Source organism: Periplaneta americana, chromosome 3 (assembly GCF_040183065.1).
Source record: "Periplaneta americana isolate PAMFEO1 chromosome 3, P.americana_PAMFEO1_priV1, whole genome shotgun sequence".
Lineage (NCBI taxonomy): Eukaryota > Metazoa > Arthropoda > Insecta > Blattodea > Blattidae > Periplaneta > Periplaneta americana.
The window spans coordinates 153,792,402-153,812,778 of record NC_091119.1 but is presented as its reverse complement, the minus strand read 5'-3'; the positions used below and the strand labels follow the sequence as shown (position 1 = coordinate 153,812,778).

The 20,377-nt window shown below is 37.5% G+C and overlaps 1 protein-coding gene and 1 non-coding gene across 3 annotated transcripts in view; one reads left to right on the top strand and one right to left on the bottom strand.

Annotated features, from left to right (window-relative positions):
• Nucleotides 1–20,377, top strand: part of alpha-Catr (alpha-catenin related) — a 104,540-nt gene that overhangs the window by 12,266 nt on the left and 71,897 nt on the right. The window contains exon 1 of one of the 2 annotated variants that reach the window (XM_069821969.1): nt 12,070–12,201. The exons of the other annotated variant lie outside the window; for it this stretch is intronic. Coding sequence (XP_069678070.1) covers nt 12,178–12,201 — 24 coding nt within the window. The 5' untranslated portion in view covers nt 12,070–12,177. Of the gene's footprint in view, nt 1–12,069; nt 12,202–20,377 lie in introns of those variants that run through there. 2 annotated transcript variants of the gene reach the window in all.
• TRNAM-CAU (transfer RNA methionine (anticodon CAU)) lies at nt 9,768–9,840 on the bottom strand. Its single transcript has one exon. It is a non-coding gene; the product is annotated as a tRNA-Met (tRNA).

Sequence of the window (20,377 nt, the reverse complement as noted above, 5' to 3'; positions counted from 1 at the left end):
TTCTTAACTTTCACCTACAATCCGCAATGACCTGAAATAGCTACTTCCTTACTCCCACATGAAAAACTCGCTGATCGTCCTGACATTGTTACTTGCTATTTCGCATTGAAACTCAAGAACTGAAGACGGATAGGTGCAAGGAAAAGTATTTGGCATAAAAAAACATTAAGAGGGGGTATGTTTAACTATTATGGAAGCAAATAACTTTCAAAATGTCAAGTATTCTTCACTGAAAATAAATCTGAAAAATTTTTATTTGAACGTCTCACGAACTTAGTTTGTAGCAGCATTTGCTGCACAGGCCACTAGTATGCTATAATTTTAATAGAACAATAGAAAAAAATTGGTAGGAAAATTAAAATTTCACAATACTATAATATTGCACAACACATAAAAATATGGACATTGCGACAGTTGTTTTCTTTACGGTCCGACAAGGTTTAATAAAGTAGTGTGAGAAATTAAGCTTTGCCAAGTTAAGGGTTAAGGAAATTCTGAATAGATCAGCTCCCCTTCACCATTCCTTCCAGTGCAGTTTCTTTTCAACCAGTGATCCAGCCAATTCCTTTTCCTCTTCCTGATCAGTTTCAACACCATTCTTTCTTCATCCACTCTTTCCAACACTGCTTCGTTTTCGTTTCTTATTATATCTGTCCATTTCACATGTTCGATCCTTCTCCATATCCACATTTAAAATGCTTCTAGTCGCTTCTCTTCACTTCGTCGTAATGTCCATTTTTCTGCTCCATATAATGCAGGCATTATTGCGACACAGAAAATGTTTCTTTCATTTTTAGATTATTTAAATAATACAAAAAGGATGTTGACAATTGAGCAAATTTATAAGTTGTACCAGCAAAAGCCAATGCGCTTATGATATTGTTGACAAATGAGAAAAAAATTAAAAAAATCCTTCTGAATGAAGGAAAAAAAGTCCCTGTCCAAAATATTCGCGGACCCCCAGATTGAGCTTCGGGGACTCCCGGGGATCCGCGTACCCCACTTTGAGAACTAGAGTATTATGCTGTATGCGCCATTAGTGGCCAACACCTCTTTTTTTTTTTTCAATTTTCTGTAACCTTAGTTATGACATTATCGTTTCTATGTCCTTTTATTACGAATCCTATCAGTTCTACAGCTGCCTCTGACATTCCATAAAATTGCATTTCTGCTATTGTTAGCGAGCCTTGTTACTTTTCTTCATTTAGTAATTGCTCTTATGCTGGATTACATCTTTCTAAACTTGTTGATACTGATGCGAGGATTTTACGATTTCAGGATGTGTTATGGTTTTTAAAACATCCAACGTTTCGGAAATGTGCGTCGACTTCAACATTAGTTCAGTCTTGGAACATGGCTGTTGTTAACATAAAAAACGATTCCTTTTCTTTCCCATTCTTCATGATTAAGCCAACACGTAGTTCCGAAACGTTGGATATATTTCATAGACTATGTTTGACGCTAAAACACTAACGTTGAACACAGTGAAATTATTAAATTATATTTATTAATTTTACGTAACATAGGCTTACATATCTTTATGTAAAATGTGATCATATCCACAAGTAGCAAAAATGTTAAACATACAGTAGTTACAGGTTATGTAATAAATTTAAATTTTCTATCTGGTTCAATTTCGCCTTAAAATGTGGGCGGAAAGGGGAAGATCCATCTAAGATTCATGACAGTCAACGACTTGTGAATAGAACTCGAACATTCGTGCTTTAAAAATGACTAATTATGGCGTTAAACATTTCAAGAAATACGCACTAATAAACAAATAAATTACGTTTCCCTAAAAGTGACAAGAATACTAATTCTCGATTGTATAATTTGAACCAAAGTAGCTTCGTTGTCTAAAATAAGCGATAACTAGCACTTTATGGCCATCACTTGACTGTTGCTCCTCGCAATGGTTTTCTGTCGTGAGAAACTTTTCCACGCTACACTCTGTTATTGAGGTGTATTTAAATGTTAACTGTTCTACAGGTAGAGGAAAGTATTTGGTATTATATGGAGAATTTGCCTTGCACAATAACTCCAGTTTCTCACATCTGTTAGCGTTCAGAAATTTTTCAAATTGTGGACATTAACCATTCTACCCCTGAACAATGGCTATTCCTCGACTCGATAGAGAACAATGTTATGTCCGGGACTCATATGTTTTGTTCGAGTGTTTTGTTTCGTAATCAACATGGGAATTCGTGTATAGCATCTCCCTTTCATGTCCACATCAGAGTAAAGAGTATTAATATCGATAATGTAACGTAAAAAAGTATATAAAACTTCTTGATTTGCCATATACTGTAGATGTTAGCATAATTATTGAGAACACTGCATTATTTTGTAAGAAACGCGAATATATGTAGTTGTATATAACCTAACTTATACCGGTAAATTGATAGTTTTATACAAATCTAGCTTTCAGGTATAGCCACAGCATAAGAAGAGTATCTTCCTGTGAAGCTGATTTGAATAATTTTAAGGGAAAAATTGTTTCGGGGCCGGGACCTTTGGCTAACCGAACCAACGCTCTACGGATTGAGCTTGTGTGCACTCAGTGTTGAATGTTTGACGGTTTGTCAATCCACTTTGAAGTATGTGGATAAAAAGGGAAAAATTGAGTCGGTGTCTGGTAGAGTTCCTGGGTAGCTTAGTCGATGAAGCGTTGGTGCGCTTAGCCAACGTCCCGGGCTCGATACCTGGCCTCGGAACAATTTTTCCCTTAAAATGATAGTTTTGTAGTTAATTTATGTGCATAAAGTTAAAGCCTCTGAAATAAAACAAACTATGAAACTTCCGGAAGATACTTATCGATAATTTAATCAGTGAAGTTATAATATATTAAAGAAATCTGTCTTGAATAGGAGCCCTAAATCTGTGTTATGACAGGTTCGAAATATGGAGTGTCTCAATATAATGTACTCACACTTTGAATGTTATAATATCACAAATACAAATTAAGATAGAATTGCTTGATAATTATTGCATAGGATATGGTAGTGCGAAATCTATGCGTGCGTTCGTTTGTTTTGTAGTATAGGACGCGCCACCGATTTTGACATGTGAAATAAGTAATGGGAAACTTAAGTGCGAGTGTCTAACTTTTGTAGCAGTCTATAAACGATAAAGCTGGCAGTTGTGATTGGCAGATTGTTGATGTGACGCGTATTTAGGAGGAGGTACCGTTCTCAGCTGCAGTGGCAACAGAAACTCACTGACTGGATACTGTACTCAAGGACACACCGCAGGAAAGTTAAGTGCGAGTATCTTACTTTTGCCGCAGTCTGGGCAGCAAGACTGACAACTGTGGTTGGCAGATTGCTTAAGTGACGTGTATAGGAGGTGGTACCATTTTCAGCTACACATCAATAGATGCTTGCAGACTGTGCATTGTACTCAAGGACACGCGTCAAAAACCCTGGCGTCAGCAATAGCGGTCAATTCTACCAGAAGGCACCACAACATTGTAACCGAAAATGACAGAGCCACTTTTATCGTTTGAGCAACGTGAGTGGATTCATAAGTGTTATCGGAATTCGAAGAATGTGAGTGAGGTGCGATGTTGGAGAATTTGATTTGGAATACCACCACATACATGGAGAACAATATTGCAAGATTACGTGACAAGTTAGAGGCTGATAGAACAGTGCAAAAGGAGAAGAAGAGAGTGACCGAGAGTGTCGACGACAACGATAGTGTTTCAACAGTGTTGCTGACATTCACACAATCCCCGAAGAAGTCTAAGGCAATGCTCTTGTGAGATTAATTATGTAAATCCACTGTCCACCGCATTTTGCGGCGTGAAAACTGGAAGGCGTACATTCCGAGATTCCTTCGTGCAGTGAATGCGGACGATCCAGCTAGACGACTTCAGTTTTGAGTGGAGTCCGTCAAGTTAGCTCTGTGGTAGCGCGTCTGCCTCCAGATTAGCCGTCTCGGGTTCGATTCCTGTCGGAGTCAGAGATTTTCGTGTAAAACTTCTACCTCGGAACTAAAGGCTGTGTGATGTATCTTGTCTCACTGTGAAAAGAAAAAAGAGGTATGTCTTACTTCGTCTGTATTTTTATGGCGATGGGGGAGTGGAGCGATGCCGTCCATCTATCCAGTGGCGGAAGGGACTGGTTGATACATTCTGTAGCGCAAAATAAAATAAAATATATCTCTTCGTACTATATAGTTCCGTCACTGAGTTTGTCTTTCAAGAAACTGAGTTCCGGTAGCCTGTACAATAACAAGGTTTTGAAAGGAATCCTGAAAATGTACAACCCTCATTTGAAGGGACTTGGTTTTATTGCTACTGAGACAAGATAAACCTTACCAGGTATAGGAGAGGTGGCGGTGCACAACTTCTAATCACTAGCTAGATTGTGCACCAATATGCTTGGCTTAAATCCCAAACCTCACCGCAGTGCATATGAAGAGAAAGCATATGTCACCGTTGATAGTGATTCGTCCGTCGGACGGGGACGTTAAGCCTGGCGGCCTCCCTGGTGTTATTCGACCTGAGTAGACTACGTGCCGGAACCAGATCACCTTCATCATCATCCTCGCCCATTCCCTACACTGCACTTACACGAACACTTACATATACACTCACCCTGGTATGCGACATAACTCTTCACAGATACACATCATACACAGCGTGGCCCGCCGAAGTGGTTTGCAACTTTAAAATGGGTTACAGTCCTACTATCTATCTGCAATATGCGGAACCCGAACCACGTAAGTCAGTGGTCGTCAGTACTCGCTGAAATGGGTAAAGGATAAGGAGTGTAACTAAATATGCTCCGTCGTGCAGAAGGGAGAGGGAGAAAGCATATCCGCCAGCAGTCACGGATGCACGCTAATGCCTCTTATCCACGGGTAAGAGACGCTAGCCCTAGGGTGCAATGTTTTGATGACTGCTGACGTAAGTGAGTGGTTTATGAAAATGTATGGAGAAAGAAATCTTTTCAGGAAATAATTGTTTGGTGTGATGAAACAACTTTTAAACTTAATGTTACTATTAACTGACGTAACTGTGTACTGGGCTAATGAAAATCCCCGCGTAGTGGAAGGGCGAGCAATTAATCTACGAGGGATAACACCGTGGTGCGGTCTGTTTTCCAGAGGAATGATAGGGTCTTTTGCTTGAAACGACTGTTACAGGTGCCTACTTTGTATTGCAAAACAACACCATTCCGGTTTCTCAATGAAGAGTGTAACTTTCAGCAGGATAGTGCGCCACAATATTACCACACCAATGTGAGAAGATTTTTTGAAGTCACTTTCTCCGGGACGTGGATAAGACGAAGAGGAAATATGGAGTATCCACCTCGATCTCCTGATTTAAAACCTATGGATTTCTACCTGTGGGGTACACTGAAGAACACTTTGTACGCCACAAAACCACGGACACTTCAGACATGTCACATCAAATGAAAAATACTTGTGCTGCTATTCAGCTAGAAACAATACAGTTTGTATTTCGCTCTGTTGCACGTCATCAACATGCATGGATGTTGGTCATAGATATTCTGAACACTTGTAACTTTAAGTTAACCAACACAAGAGAAAGTAAAGGTCTGTTCATTTATTTAGTTCAAATAAATTGGGATAAATTTTGTATACGTTATTTTAGAGCACTCTGTATAATCATTTTTACTCGGAGTAAAACATTAATGCATCTATATTTGAAATCAAAAACACAAAATGGCGAATCACTTTAAGAAACGATTTTCTTCGTGATTTTTTTTTGTATTATGTAGAATAACTGACAAATGGAATAGTCTGATTCGTATCGTCCCTCTCCTCTCGAGCGTCATTTCTTCTCTCAATTGTCTTAGAAGGCTAGAATAGAATAGTATTCAACATTGATAGTGAAGTAATATAACTGTGCAGATTTTAACAGCTTATTCCTTGAATAGAGTACAACAAAAACATTCTATCAGTTCCAAATGAATACTTTTCTCAGAAAAAAATAATTTTCCCCTAAATGTTAACACTGTTTTGCTCGATCAGTACTAGCTGTGCGATTCTGATCTTTGCTCTTATCGTTAGAGAAACTGATAAATGATTAATCCCTTTGCATTTTTTCAATAAAATGGACAGTTTTCTTGCAAATTAAATGAAAAGATTAACACGTATCGTATACACACATACACAATTTTCGCGCTTGACTTTTATGTGTCTAACAGCATTATCATGGTTACTTTCTCGACAAACAGTTCATTATTAAAGAGAAATAAATACGTAAATAAATCTGATATCATGTCACCATCCAAAATTGATGCTTCAAGAGAAACCAATACCATTGCTGCTTACCTTTAGCTTTGACATCTCGAATATTGGCGAACATGAAGTAGTTATCTTTGATCAGAATATTAACGATATATAAATTTACATATGGAAGATGATCGGATTTTCCCTTCCTGTATCCTGAGAAAATTGAACAATTACTATGCAGCTAATATTATTACTATATTTGAAAACTGCCCCCCCCATTACGGACTTAGTAGGTATACCCTAAAATATATATATATATATATATATATATATATATATATATATATATATATATATATGCAAACATAGATAATGAAATTAAAAAAAGAAACAAAGAAAAGGGCATGAAAAATTACAATTGCTATTAATGTGACACCATGTGATTAAGAATTTAACAGGATTTTTTAAACACTGTTATCACAATGCCATCCCTCAGAGATGTTGGAAGAGCAAATTGCCATCGAAATTATTCGAAAAAAGCTAGTGTAGTCTCTCGAACACCTATGAGCAAGCCGAATACTTCAACGTGAATTAAGGAATATTTCAGGTTGAAATAGTTGACTATGGGCTCATAGATCGACTTCTTCTTAAGGTGGACCTCGGCTTCAAAGCGTATCGTGGAGTCCAGAATGATGCCCTATTTAGTGTCAGCATTGTACTCGTACGCTAAAATATCTACTTGTCTCTTTGACCCATTTTCAGTTAGAAGATTTCTTCTTCTACTATCCAGCCCCTATTTCTTAATGCGGCAGCAAATTTGGATCGTATAAGATGGTGTCTAGAGTGCCTCAAGAGGAATCCCTGTTCACAGAATCCCAAGACATGTGCTAAAGTTTCGATCTCCGGGCAATTATCAATTGAATTATCGCATTTTGAATGTGGGCATAATTTGAACAACAACTATGACTATTGACTGTCTGCAAAATATACAGTATAGAGATCTTGTACAATAATGTTAGTTTCATTTTCAGATGCATTATAAAAAGGACAGTTAAATATAGGCCTATATTATTTTCTGCAATAAAACAATACTTTAATCAAACTATTTATCTTTCCGCTTCCAATTAAAAAACATAGAATCTCTTTACAGTGTAAAAAATAAAGTACATATTTCATGTTGTTAAGAAACGCCTAAAACTTCTGCAAAACTTGTGTCACTTTAGTAATGCCTTTTTTTTTCTGTGAAAACTTCAGACTGGTCATCTTAACTATATAGGCCTGCAGTACATGAAACGAAATGAAAGAAGCGGAAGTAATATTTTAAACGGTTATTTTATGCGTCTTGTTTTAGAATAGCGTAGCTTTAATGATCATACGGACTACAGTTGCGTTTTATTATATGTAAGTGTCGTTTGATTTAAAGTGAAATTTAATTCCTTGCAGACGTTTTGGGCTCGTGATACTGGCGCCACCGTACTTGGCATGTCGTCTGATGGGATCAGAAGAAAGCGCGTAATCGGATTTGGACGCCCAGTCTTGGCAGTAGAATGTAGTAGCCACGAGAAATTTAATTGCTCTGTTCAAGTTTATTCTAAAATGGACAGCCTCTGTTTTCCCATTAAAACATATTGCAGAATTTAATACCCTTAGTAACATTGTCGTCCTCAGTGACCTACCCGTTACCGTTTTGTTGGATCCGAGGTCTGCGGGTTTAAACCCGGTCTAGGGTGATGAATTTTAAAAAATGATGAAAGTTCAGAGCATGGCTTCTACGAAAGAACAGTTACGTAAAAATAAGTCCTAAATGAGACGACTCTAGGTAAATTTACTAGCCGTTTTCGTCCATATCAATATTCGGAGGTGGCACTTACCTATATTGGTGTCCTCAATGCTCGTTTATTAACGAAAAGTTACATTTGTTCAGATAAAATTTCTGCACATTTGAAGAACAAACCTAAAATTCTTTCAATCACAATGCACAGCTCTCTTAAATTGACTGAGTATATTGGTAAATAAATCAACGACTTTCCCAAAACACACTATGAAATGTTTAATATAAAACAATTTTATCTGGAAAAGGAAGCAATACCGAGCAATGTTTTAAACATTTTTGTTTGAAATATCACAAAGAATAACCCTCTGAAATTAATGACATCACTTACGGTTCACGCTGTAGATTTTTAATAATGAAGTATATTGACCAGGAAAAAAAAAAAAAACAAACAAATGCACACTTTCATTGTAGGGAGTCGTAGCTTCATTTTAAACTTTTAGGAAATTGATTACCTTTGTGTGAGGCCCAGATAAATGTTTACTAAAAATATAAATTATTTTCAAATAAATATGCAGGGTGCCCCACTTAACTCTTTGACCTCCGATAGCGTGTGAAGTATTTCAGATATACACAAACCGACAATTACAAGTTGAATTACATCGATTTATTTATTATTTTATTTTATTGGGTTATTTTACGACGCTGTATCAACATCTCAGGTTATTTAGCATCTGAATGAAATTAAGGTGATAATGCCGGTGAAATGAGTCCGGGGTCCAGTACCGAAAGTTACCCAGCATTTGCTCTATTGGGTTGAGGGAAAACCCCGGAAAACACCTCAACCAGGTAACTTGCCCCGACCGGGATTCGAACCCGGGCCACCTGGTTTCGCGGCCAGACGCGCTGACCGTTACTCCCACAGGTGTGGACAATTACATCGAAGGGAACATCTGATACACGCAATGTATTTTTTGTACATGAAATAATTTTCAAGATATTAGAGTCAACTTCTTTTTTTTAAATGGGAACTAACATGTTTTGTATTGCAAATGTTGCGTGAGCTCTGTCTAATAACAACTGAGTACTTTATAGACTATTTGAATGTCACCGCTAAGAGTAGAAACAATGTCTGACGCGGCCTTCTTTATGTCTAGTTCATAATGTTGACGTAATTGAAGATCGAACACACCCTAGTATTGTACACTATCCAATACAACCCTTATTTTTTCAGTTCTGTACTGGACACCGATAAGACATCGGTGAGAAATCTGATTGCACACCGGAAATTTTGTGTTTTGAGAATAATTGTTTGTTTTTTATTGTACACTACTTATATGTCTCACTTCATGTGCAACACTTCCATAATATTAAAATGTACAGTACAGGTGATTGTGATTTATTTGACACACAACTCTAACCAGAATTGTCCTCCCTCTGTTCGATCCTTGTTTACCCTTACCGGTGACATTCAAGCAGTCAGTAACGTAGCCGGATTCCAGTTCATCGTATGGTAATGCAGAATTCCTGCACGAAAATATCATACGTACTTCGGTACATCACAATAATATGATATGCCTAAATAATCACTTAGTGATTTAAGACGGCGCTTATTCCGTCGGATCCCGGCCACTTAGTCATTCGTAATGAGTGCACCTCTGCACATTAGTGTGTTGGATATTGTGCCACTGTCACACATCTTTGACATAGTGTATGGGGGTTGGCCACTAAAGGGAAACTAAGAGCTGGAACTTAAACTGAGAGATTAATATTAGAGGAGAAAAATTCTCTCCGGCGCCGGGGATCGAACCCGGGTCCTTGGTCCTATGTACCAAGCGCTCTCACCATTGAGCTACGCCGAAGTCCAATCCACAGCAACGGATCGAACTCCTCTCCTCCATTGTTTTTCCCTTTGTGGCCTGACTCCAAGTTGGGCATGTATGTTGACATTTTATATTAAGTCAATTGCCATTATACATGGAGCGCACTCAGTTGAGTGACTTAGTGACCGGGATTCCACAGTAATATGCACAGTAATCTGTACAGAAATATGCACTGTTGCTAGAACAATCTACGTAAAGATTATTACTTTTTGGTCTTACAGAATATATGTTATGGTATGGATTGGACTTCGGTGTAGCTCAATGGTGAGAGCGCTTGGTACATAGAACCAAGGACCCGGATTCGATCCCCGGCGCCGGAGCGAATTTTTCTCCTCTAATATTAATTGTTACCATAACAGATATATTCTGTAGGACTAAAAAATAATAATCATTACGTAGATTAAACTGAGAGGATTCAATCCGGCATCGAAACTGGAATCCGGTGTGGCTTTTCCAACAGTATTATTTCCCCCTTTCAGTTGTACACCTTTTGTATGAAACAATTTTTCGTTTGGTGCTTGCGTACAAGATAAATGGGTCACCCTGTATATAATGGAGTAAAAGGTAAAGAGCTATTTATTTGCGTTGTACCACCATAATTAAATTTGTTATTGTCGATGAATGGACATTGAATTTTGTCTGGAGTTCTCTCATTCAGGAACAAGATTGTTTTACGTTCTGTGAATCTAAAAGACACAAGACTTAGCTTCTCTCTTCCGAAGGAAGACATGCTATAGTAATATACGTTGCAAGAGCGGTATGTTGACGTTTTCATGTTCGAGGAAATGATTGAAAAAGCGAAACGTAGTTGAGCTTTTTTAATTTCCGAGAACATGAAAACAAACATACCGCTCGTGTATCGTACATTGTTTTGTGCGAAGATCGTTTATTACATACCTGAAAGACGAATTTCTAATTAGTTGCAATGAAATCTCCATGTTGGTTTCTGTTTAATGACGGCAACTTCGGAAAGCCAAAATATCTCTCTTCAACATTGTTGCTATAAAATGTTTTCTGTGTTTACTATACTCCAACAGGCCGTGATATACGTCTGTCTCCCCCCCCCCCCCAGTCTATAAATGCGAACTTAAAACAAACGGTACGGTTATGTAATGATTTATTTTTCATTTTAATATTTTAACAATATTATTTATATAACATATTGCAGTAATAACATCGGCATCTGGAATCTTGTTGAGTTTTTCACGGCTTCCTTAATGTTACTTGTATCAGGAATGCAATAAGTTTCGTGGAGTAGTAGACTTTGCTTAATTTTTGCAAATATTTAAAAACAATAATTAACATTGCAATTTAGGTGAAATTGCAGTGGTAAGTTTCTAATTTATAATTATTACTATGTTAAACATCTCTAAAAATAATATGTTAAAAGCCTAAAGCAGTAAAATGGATGTCGCGCTTAAGCGGTAAGAAGAGGGAAATTGTTATGTGTGTTACGTTGGGAATACTGAATTTGGTATTTCACACTTACAGCGTATTGGTTCTGTGCGGAAAACAAGCAAATACGCACGATCTCGCACAAAATATTTTATCGCTTTTAAAAATATATCCCCTCGGGTGTGTTTGAACCAACAAGCCTGGAATTCAGTGTAACCCCTAGTCCACCGGAGAAGAATATATATATATATCTGTGTGTGTGTGTGTGTGTGTGTGTAAGACCTAGCCCCTGAAGTAATAATAAAGTTCGACTTGACTTACCGAAGCTACGTGGACAAGGAAATGTAATTCCTAATTTTTCGGAAACTGAAATCGATCTACGTGCAATCGTCTTTGACCAGATATACGACAGGGGCACGTAGATAATTATAATTCGAAAAGATGCGGGACAGTGTAGGTTATAGCCTGTGGGTTTGTTAGTACTATTTGCTTCAGTGAGAGTGAATAAAATAAAAAGTAATTTCGAAAAATATTCCCCAGTGATTCGAGCGCTATGAATGCGAATTGAGTGCTTTCCATTATACCGTGGCTGAGTCTGATCGGTTTTGGGATTGGAGCATACGGACAAGACCTCAATATTGAGCGAGCCGTGTTCACATTGGCGCGATAGTGAGGCGGCTTCATTAGGATGCTGGATGATGTCTCCTTCAGGTAGGGCTCAGTGGTCGAATCTTAATCGGAGTGTTGCCTATTGATCAGGAGGCGCCTGCTGCCGGCGCATGCGCAGACGCCGTCCCGTGCGTTGCCCAGGCCCCATGTCCCCGCATCGCGGAGGCCGTCAAGTCTTCCGAGTACAGTTGCCGGCGTATCTTTCTTTATAATGTGGTGCGATTTTTAATAATTTATATTCGACAAGACAATATGGCAACCATATCAGACAGACAGGTAACATACTTCATGCACCTGTCATTACTTTCCACACGCTAGTCTGTAGATTTGCTGTACTTTTGTCACAAAAATAATATTTTATTTGCGTATTGACATTTGGGGCAGTGCAATATGGCGTGAATAACTTATTCGTTTTGATTGGAAAGATTCGGCCATGCCAAGGTCGCCTGTTGATGCATGTTAAAGCAACAAGGATCTAAGTGACACTGCGTGTCGCTAATGTTTGGGCCGTTTTTGTGTGTTAAGTAAAATTGTTCGATGTCTGAATGTGACATCTGATTTATGTTGCTAGCGCTTTTTGAAGTAGTGTGTGACGTGAGCTAGAATGCAAGTAGGTGCTCATTCTTTGTGCTCATGTTATCGCAATGTCTTTGTTCTTCCCTCTCGGCGCTGCATGAGCGCGCAGCGGATGCTGTTGAGGCAGTTTCCCCTCCAGAGTCACTTCGGGCTCAAAGTTGCCTGAATTAATTTGTTGTGAATGGGTGAACTTCATTGAGATCTCAAGAGCACGCTTCATAGTGATCTGAATCGTTTTACAGTCTTTCGATTCATAGATTTCCCGTGAGTTGACAACCTGCTCGTGTTTCATAAAGTTTTGAAGTCCCCTCCAAACAAAAGTTGCCTACTTTACAAGTCACGATAGCTATTAACTTAAAAAGTTTTGTCTTGAAGCATTAGAATTTATAAGTCTCACTTCCTCGTAAACAGTACTTTTTAAGTCATAAGGTTCAGAGTGCTTGAATGAATACTGGCACATGTGAAAAAGTCAGCTGTGTTCAATTCGAGTAAACAGCTTCATAGTGATTTCAGTCATTTTACGTACACTTTGTAGTTTTTGTTTATTGGCAACCAGTTGATCGTTAAATTTCTTTCTCAAAGTGTTGCTTTTACATTGGCGCCAATTTATGAATTTCCTGTTATTTCTTTTTTGTACTGTGGAAGTATTTTGCTGCGTCCACCGCTGTGGAGTAACGGTTAGCATGTCTGGCCATGCCCGGGTTCAAATCCTGATTGGGACAAGTTACCTATTTGATGTTTTTCCGGGGACTTCCCTCAACCCAACAAATGCTAGGTAACTTTCGGCGCTGGACCCTGGACTCATTTCGTGGCATTATCACCTTCATCTCATTCAGACGCTAGATAACCTTAGTAGTTGATAAAGCGTCGTGAAATAACCAATTAAAATATATTTTGCTAAATTTACCTTGTTAATAATGTATTGAGAATCGGACGTTGCAGATTTTTTCTTTCAAAAGTTATGTAAATCAATTCTAATTTGTAAGAAACGTTTTCTGATTATCGTGGAAACGTGGCTGTAACGAGAAAACCAGTCTGGAGATGGTATTTTTTCATCGAAGAAAAAAATTATTTAGTCTCGCACGCTCAAGGTTCTAAAATAATGTAAATAACTACAATTACTAACGGTGTGTCTTGAAGATTTGTAATACAACACACCAAACAAAGCTTAGGACAGTTACTGCTTAGACGTGAAATTCGTAGTTAAAGAAATGCATAGAGGAAAAAAAAAAACAATGAATAAGTTCCATTAAAATTTGAGGATACCATTTGTTGATGTGATTTCGTAACATGTGTCTATTGTATATTTGCCAAATATCGATTTCAATCCATGCGTTTGTAAATTATAAAGGTTTTTTTTTATTTATGCACGTATTAATGCTATATTTGAACTCTTTCGAAAACCTAAGAATATTAAGGAAAAAACGCTGGCTCAATTCGTTACACTTTCTTCGAGTCGTGTTTCCTTAATAATTGTTGAAATTCATACGCACAAAATTTCCCTCTTGATCCTCAAACTTAGAATGTATTTGTGAAACCCATAAGACAGTTAGACTGGTAAACTGAGCTAAGGTATTTTTTTAAATTTTATTTCCCAGACAATGTCAAAAATATAAATCACATTGTAAAGAGTATTACACATTCGTAAAAAGAAATTCACTGAGGGACTGAAAAAACATATTTTCTCTTACGAAATGATAGTATCCCCTTATTCTTTTAAGTGATTTCGAATTATTTTCATAATTTATGGCTTTTAATACTGTGAAGAAACTAGCTATCCATTTTGTAAAAATATTCAAGTGGTTTTTAATAACTCGTGGTTTATTTTATGAAACCTCCTATGTGACAGTACAGAGCATAAGTTTTGAAGAGAAAGAAAAAATTAATTAAAAATCAATAGGCATATCCATCATATTCACCAACGGTTTCTACCGAATTATTTAATATCCCTATGCAGGCCTATTGATGTTTAATTACTTTTTTCTTCCTTCTGAAAAAATTATGCTCTGTACTGTCACATAGGAGATTTCATAAAACCAACGACGATGTATAGCATGAAGATCACAACGTACCATATACATTCTCGTGACAAGTCGTTATTGCATTTTTCAAAATTGAAGATTTCAGACTGCACTGGATACAATATTTTGTAAATTCATGCGGAAGAAATGAGAACACCAATGCCGCTATTATTCTAAGAGCGTGCAAACAGTGTTCATTGCATATACTAAGGTCGAATTTCATTTCGTTTCGAAATGCAGGTTTGCTAGCAGTCAGATTTGAATGTTGTTCATTTTAGTAAGAAGATTCGGGGAAAACAATGGCCCCATCGTAATTGTTGAATCCTGAAAGTAAATACTTTTGAATAATAAGCATGTCATACATAATGAATTCACCGACATAATTCAGGCAGTATTACGTTTACCTAGTGATATTCGAGACTACGTTCGGGCGTGGATTGGAATCCCGCTAGAGCTGATTATCTAGTTGGAGTGCAAGGCGAATGTTAAGTAACCCTGTGGCCAATCCTTGGACTCGTCTCGCCAAATACCATGTCGCTACCTCCAATTATACCGACACTAAAAACCTCATGTGATTCAGCATCATTAAATAGACTAATATTAAAAGTACATGTCAGTAATAATAATAATAATAATAATAATAATAATAATAATAATAATAATAATAATAATAATAATAGATCCACCTGAATTTATAACGCGTTGGGCAGTCTCGTGGTCCAGGCAAAATGATTTTCTCCGAGTACTTCGGTTTCCCCATGACTCTCGTAAAGTCTGGACAAATAACGGCAAGACAAGGCCCTGTCATTGCAAAAGAACGTAATAATAATAATAATAATAATAATAATAATAATAATAATAATAATAATAATAATAATAATAATAATAATACTAGTAATAATAATAATAGTAATAATAATAGACCAGGGGCCCAGGTTCAAGTTCCGGCCGATCCATCTGAATTTATAACCCGTTGAGCAGTCTCGTGGTCGAGGCTATAAAATGATTTTCTCCGAGTACTCCGGTTTCCCCATGACTCTCGTAAAGTCTGGACAAATAACGGCAAGACAAGGCCCTGTCATTGTAAAAGAACGTAATAATAATAATAATAATAATAATAATAATAATAATAATAATAAATAATAGACAATAGACCTGGGGTCCAGGTTCAAATTCATGCCGATCCACTTGAATTTATAATGCGTTGGGCAGTCTCGTAGTCCAGGCAATAAAATGGTTTTCTTCGGGTACTTCGGTTTCCCTATGACTCTCGTAAAGGCGGGACAAATAACGGCTAGGTAAGGTCCTGCCATTGCAAAAGAATGTAATAATAATAGTAATAATAATAATAATAGACCAGGGGCCCAGGTTCAAATTCCGGCCGATCCACCTGAATTTATAACCCGTCGGACAGTCTCGTGGTCGAGGCAATGAAAGGATTTTTTCTGCGTTCTCCGATTTCCCTATGACTCTCGTAAAGGCGGGACAAATAACGGCTAGGTAAGGTCCTACCATTGCAAAAGAATGTAATAATAATAATAGTAGTAATAATAATAATAATAATAATAATAGACCAGGGGCCCAGGTTCAAATTCCGGCCGATCCACCTGAATTTATAACCCGTTGGACAGTCTCGTGGTCGAGGCAATAAAAGGATTTTTTCTGCGTACTCCGATTTCCCTATGACTCTCGTAAATGCGGGACAAATAACGGCTAGGTAAGGTCCTGCCATTGCAAAAGAATGTAATAATAATAATAATAGTAATAATAATAATAATAATAATAATAATAATAATAATAAATAAAGAGAAAACTGGTTCAATTTACCTTGTTATTTATTCATCTGTCCAAAGACTGGTTGGATCTCATAAGTGACACCAATAAGGCATCACTCATGAGGCAATTAAGTCAGGAGATAATGGAGTAGAGCAGCGTTGTCAGACAGAGACTAAACGGAGCGGAGCGCTCCATTAGAGTGGTTGCGTGCTCCGGTGTTTCCACAGACATAAACAAGTTCAAGCTCCGATCTAACTCCACAACTGGTTTTGGAGCTTACAACTCTGACACTACTGGGGTAGAGTAACTAGTTCCTTTTCCCCCTCCATTGCATACATCGCTGACTAGTAATATATTTCATTAATTAGACTTGAGATGCGAAAATAGTGAAATGCAACTTAAGGAAAGATTAGCACCTCATCTTAAAATAAGAATTAAAATTAAAATAGAAACGTGGTGAACAAGCGGAATAAAATAATTATATCTGTCTTTATTTGCTAATATTTAGTTACATGTTTCGTACAATAGAAGACAGCATCAATGATGAACATTGTGGGACCGTATCCATGTTAAATCAGTTTAGTATCTAATCGCTGATTCTGTGTAACAATGTCGACCGATGTGATTGTAATCCGACTCTGACTGAATTCGCTCCTATAGATAGCCGAGACAGATGTGCTGTATGTCAGTCACTTGTGCAAAGCACTCCATAAACCATTTCAGATTCGTTTGTTTGGAAATCCTTATGCATTCCAAAAGATAAGTGTCGCTCTCTAATTATTATTATTGAAGGAACTCAAGTTCTAAAAAAGTCGCACTTGACCAAACCGCTTTCTAGAAAAGTTGATATTGTAAGTAGGAGTGAAAGATAAGTACAGTCAACTCTGGATATAGTGAACTCGGTTATAGTGAACATTCGGTTATAGTGAACCTAAATCATTGGTCCCGACCTGTAACTTATACATTAAAAAGTACATTAATATTTCCGTTTATAGTGAACCCTCACTTCGATTATAGTGAACCTTGTATCCTGACATATTCTTATTTGAAGTCAGACCTTCTTGTATAAAATTGAAAGAATATGTTGAGAACAACATTCTAAGTATCTTACTCCTTTAGTCAAAGGACAAAAGTAGGATTAGTGATTCCTAGACAATGAGCTGTACTGTAAATCCAGGCAATGCGTGACGACCTTGCCTCATTCTACCATTGACATTCTGTTATTGGGTGGGTTATTTTACGACGCTGTATCAACATCTAGGTTATTTAGCGTCTGAATGATATGAAGGTGATAATGCCGGTGAAATGAGTCCGGGGTCCAGCACCGAAATTGACATTCTGTTCTCAGGCACTCTACTCTACTGATATTTAAAATTCTCCACCGTCAAAGTGTTGCTTTTTGTTCTCAGAAACATTTCCATTATGACGGAAATCGAAATAACGGAACATGAAATTGCCTTTTTTTATTAAAAGGGAACGGACATTATGTCCAGAGCATAAATGATGATAAGACTCCGATGACTTTCAAACTCCATCAAACCCTTCCCAGTTTCCATTAAGTGACTCGGGAAATTCCAAGGGTGAGTACGCAGTCACACCATAACAGCGTTTGTCATTTCTACCTGATCAGTCTGTTTTTAGTGTTCCAACAGTGAATGTACTGTATAAAAATGTCGAAACGTAAAGTGTTTTTTGACATTGAACGTGGTCTTTCCAAGCGGACGTGGGTCGACAGCATAGTTTAAGTAAATCAACTGTGAGTAACAGTATGCAGTAGACAGTGTAATCCATTCCACAAAAATGAAATATTTCATTTTCTTGTTCACAATTTCATTGAAATATTTTATTTTCTTGTTCACAATTTCATTCATTTCTGTCATTTAAGGTTAGGAGCGAGATACTTCGGATATAGTGAACCTCGGATATAGTGAACAAAATATTCAAGTCCACAGGGGTCCACTATATCCGGAGTCGACTATGTTAAAGTGCTACATTCAGTACAAGTGTATAATCTTACTTGTGAAAATGGCACCGTAATTTCTACTATTGTGTAATAATTTTCGGTCAAGATGTAACATACATAATATATACATACATACACACATAAGTGTTCTGCCCATGGACAGGTCTTTCACTGCAAACCCAGCATTCGCCAGCCGTTCTTATTTTCCGCCTTCCTCTTAGTCTTCCCATATGATCCACATGTCTTAATGTCGTCTATCATCTGATATCTCCTTCTGCCCCGAACTTTTCTCCCGTCACCATTCCTTCCAGTGCATCCTTCAGTAGACAATTCCTTCTCAGCCATGACTCTGTCCACTTCACACGTTCTATTCTTCTCCATATCCACATTTCAAATGCTACTATTCGTTTCTCCTCATTTCGTCGTAATGTAAGAAGTGATATAGAATTAATTTCACAGCTACGTCGCATTTCTCGTAATTCACATTTAGGTGCTTTGTTTATCGTGGGATAACTAGTCTATTTATATTCACTTTAGAGAAGTGTTAGGCCTACATTCCGAGAAGCTATGCGGCTTAATTAGGAAATTATTTATGAGCGTGTTGTGCTTCGGGTACAAAGCAGCATTTCATTATTTTTGCAAATCACGTCCAAAAATATATAACTTCTATAAGCCGGCATTAAGCAGAGCAGCAATGGGGATGATAACTAGAGCCCGTTGCGTCCAACGATAGAATTAGGAAGCGGACAGGGTAAAAGCATTGTTTCCACCATAAATGAACAGGTCTTCTCCGTAGACAAGCTTACATTCTACATAATACTGTATATTAAAAAAAAAAAAAAAGAAGAAAACTCTGCTGCTTTGTTTTGGAGTTAGATGTTATTGTGTAGACCCTATTGATTTAAAATAAATATCCCTCAGTTTTACTAGGTTCTGACTGATATGTACAGCAGTGGCAAAAAAAAAAAACCGTACCGACCTTTGTAGCTGATTTCAGAGCCTTGTTGACTCCGGAGCACGATAGACTGGTAACGAAGACTTTCGTGGTTCGAATCCTGCCAGAGAAGGAAACTTTTTTTCTTCCTTATTCAAATTTATTCCCAACACTTTCCGATTGCTGGTAAAATTCATGTTCTGGGAATAATAAGTTAATTAAGTAGTAAAATATCGCTGCAAACGAAAAATATTGGGAATAAATTTGAATAAGGAACAAAAAAAAAAAGTTTCCTTCTCTGGCAGGATTCGAACCACGAAAGTCTTAGTCACCAGTCTATCGTGCTCTGGAGTGAACAAGGCTCTGAAATCAGCTACAATGGTCGGTCCGGTTTTTTCGCCACTGCTGTACATTTATTATCAGGCAGTAATCTGACTTAACGATGTGTGTCAGAGGAAGAACAATTGTTTGTATACATTTGAAGTATGATTAGTGTAGTACTCGTATGTAGCTAATCGGCAGTGTATGAAATGGAGGGGGAAAGGAACTGGCCACTCTACCCATTATCTCCTGGCCTAGTTACCTCATAAGTGGTGCCTTGTTGGTACCACTTGTGAGGTTCAGACTTGTCTTCGGACAGTTGACTAAACAACAACAGTTTTACTAAAATTATATTGCATGTGCATCATTCCCTAATAAAGTGCCTAGGAGAAGGTGCAGCTTGAACTTTTTCCATTGCTAGTGATGAAAAAGGAAATCACAATGTTTCGAATATTGGTTTTATCTTAGACTTAGGGGAAACAAAATGAGTTGAGACGGAGTTATTATTCGTTGGGTTGGTCCCGGTTAAGTAAGCAGATTTAGGTGTTTGTAACGACCCCAACGAGTAGGAGTCCCTTCTCAATTCCATTCTCTGTTATCGCTTGTAGATGAAGACAGAGCCAGTCTTCGAAATGTGATTTCGTTTTTCATCATCAGCAACGGAAAAAATCCAGCTTACACACTTCTAAACAATTGACTAATGCGTTTACCTTCATTTAATCAGTAAAGAGATTCATACGTGTGGATGGATTAATATGAACGTTATTATTCCAGAGGATAAAGAGAAATTGCTATATACAGACGCTGTCCAAAACGACATTTTCTATATTAGAGACGATGAGAACATATATTTATGTGAAA